Below are 942 nucleotides of genomic sequence, written 5' to 3' on the forward strand. Positions count from 1 at the left end.
GGGCCCTGGTACTGGATCAGCCAGTAGTTCTCCTGTTTGGTTTCACTCTTTGCCTCCATTTCCAGCTGAAAAACAAACTCATTCATCCAACAGCCCGAAATAACGTTGCAAGTGGTATTTAGGGAAGCTTGAGTTGGATGCGTAGGAGGAAACCAACAGCCTGGGCTGTGCAGAGCCAGCTCAGAGCACGGCCACGGGCACAGCTATGGTAAGATGGGCATTTCTGGCCTTCTGCGGGCTGGTCCCACTTCAGTTCCCACATCCAGTCCAGGGTTGTGCATCCCGCCCCGTCACACTGCCCCAGACACTGGAGCTCAGGAGAGTCCGGAGGTCTTCAGGATTACAAGAGCACACTCGGAGCCCTTGTGGGATTGTGCTCATCCCCCTCCATGGCCCCCTTTCCTGATGGGGAAGATTGATGATGATGATGATAGTGGTGCCTCATGCAGCATCAGGGACTGGCAGTAACTGTGCCCCTGAGAGCTTACATTAGCACTTCGCGAAATTAAATTAGCCTCTGGATCTGGACACAACCCTCGGAGCCCTCCTCTGCTCCCCTTCATTCCCATGCTGACCCACGGACTCTCTCCCTCCAGCCAGCCCATGCGCTTCCTCAGCTACAGCACCTAATTAAGGGCCTTCGTTACCAGTATTTGTCGCAGTTCTTCTTCCCTTTGCTTCTTTTCTTTGAGCAGCTGCTGCAGCAGGTAGCCAAGCGCTTGGCGTTGCTCTGTGATCACCCCCTGCAACAGAAGGCCTCTGGCATCCACGTCTCCGTACCCTATAGCCACAAGCAACCAGCCTGCCCCCATTTCCAGCAAAGCACTTACCACTCCCAGCACAGTCCCAGCGGACGGGGAAGCCCTGTGCCCCACGGGCCCTCAGCCCGGCTGAGCAGACAGCCTCCGTCCTCTCCTAGCCGCTGGCACGGCAGCACCCAGC

The 942-nt window shown here is 56.8% G+C and overlaps 1 protein-coding gene across 1 annotated transcript in view; it reads right to left on the minus strand.

Annotated features, from left to right (window-relative positions):
• Window positions 1–942, minus strand: part of LRSAM1 (leucine rich repeat and sterile alpha motif containing 1) — a 23,610-nt gene that overhangs the window by 3,184 nt on the left and 19,484 nt on the right. The window contains exons 20-21 of the mRNA XM_009890324.1: window positions 648–743; window positions 5–65 (exon numbers count right to left, since the gene is read on the minus strand). Of these exons, the coding sequence (XP_009888626.1) occupies window positions 5–65; window positions 648–743 (157 nt within the window). The remainder of the gene's footprint in view (window positions 1–4; window positions 66–647; window positions 744–942) is intronic.

This window comes from Charadrius vociferus, unplaced genomic scaffold, assembly GCF_000708025.1.
Source record: "Charadrius vociferus isolate BGI_N301 unplaced genomic scaffold, ASM70802v2 scaffold398, whole genome shotgun sequence".
In the NCBI taxonomy this organism is placed as follows: Eukaryota; Metazoa; Chordata; class Aves; order Charadriiformes; family Charadriidae; genus Charadrius; species Charadrius vociferus.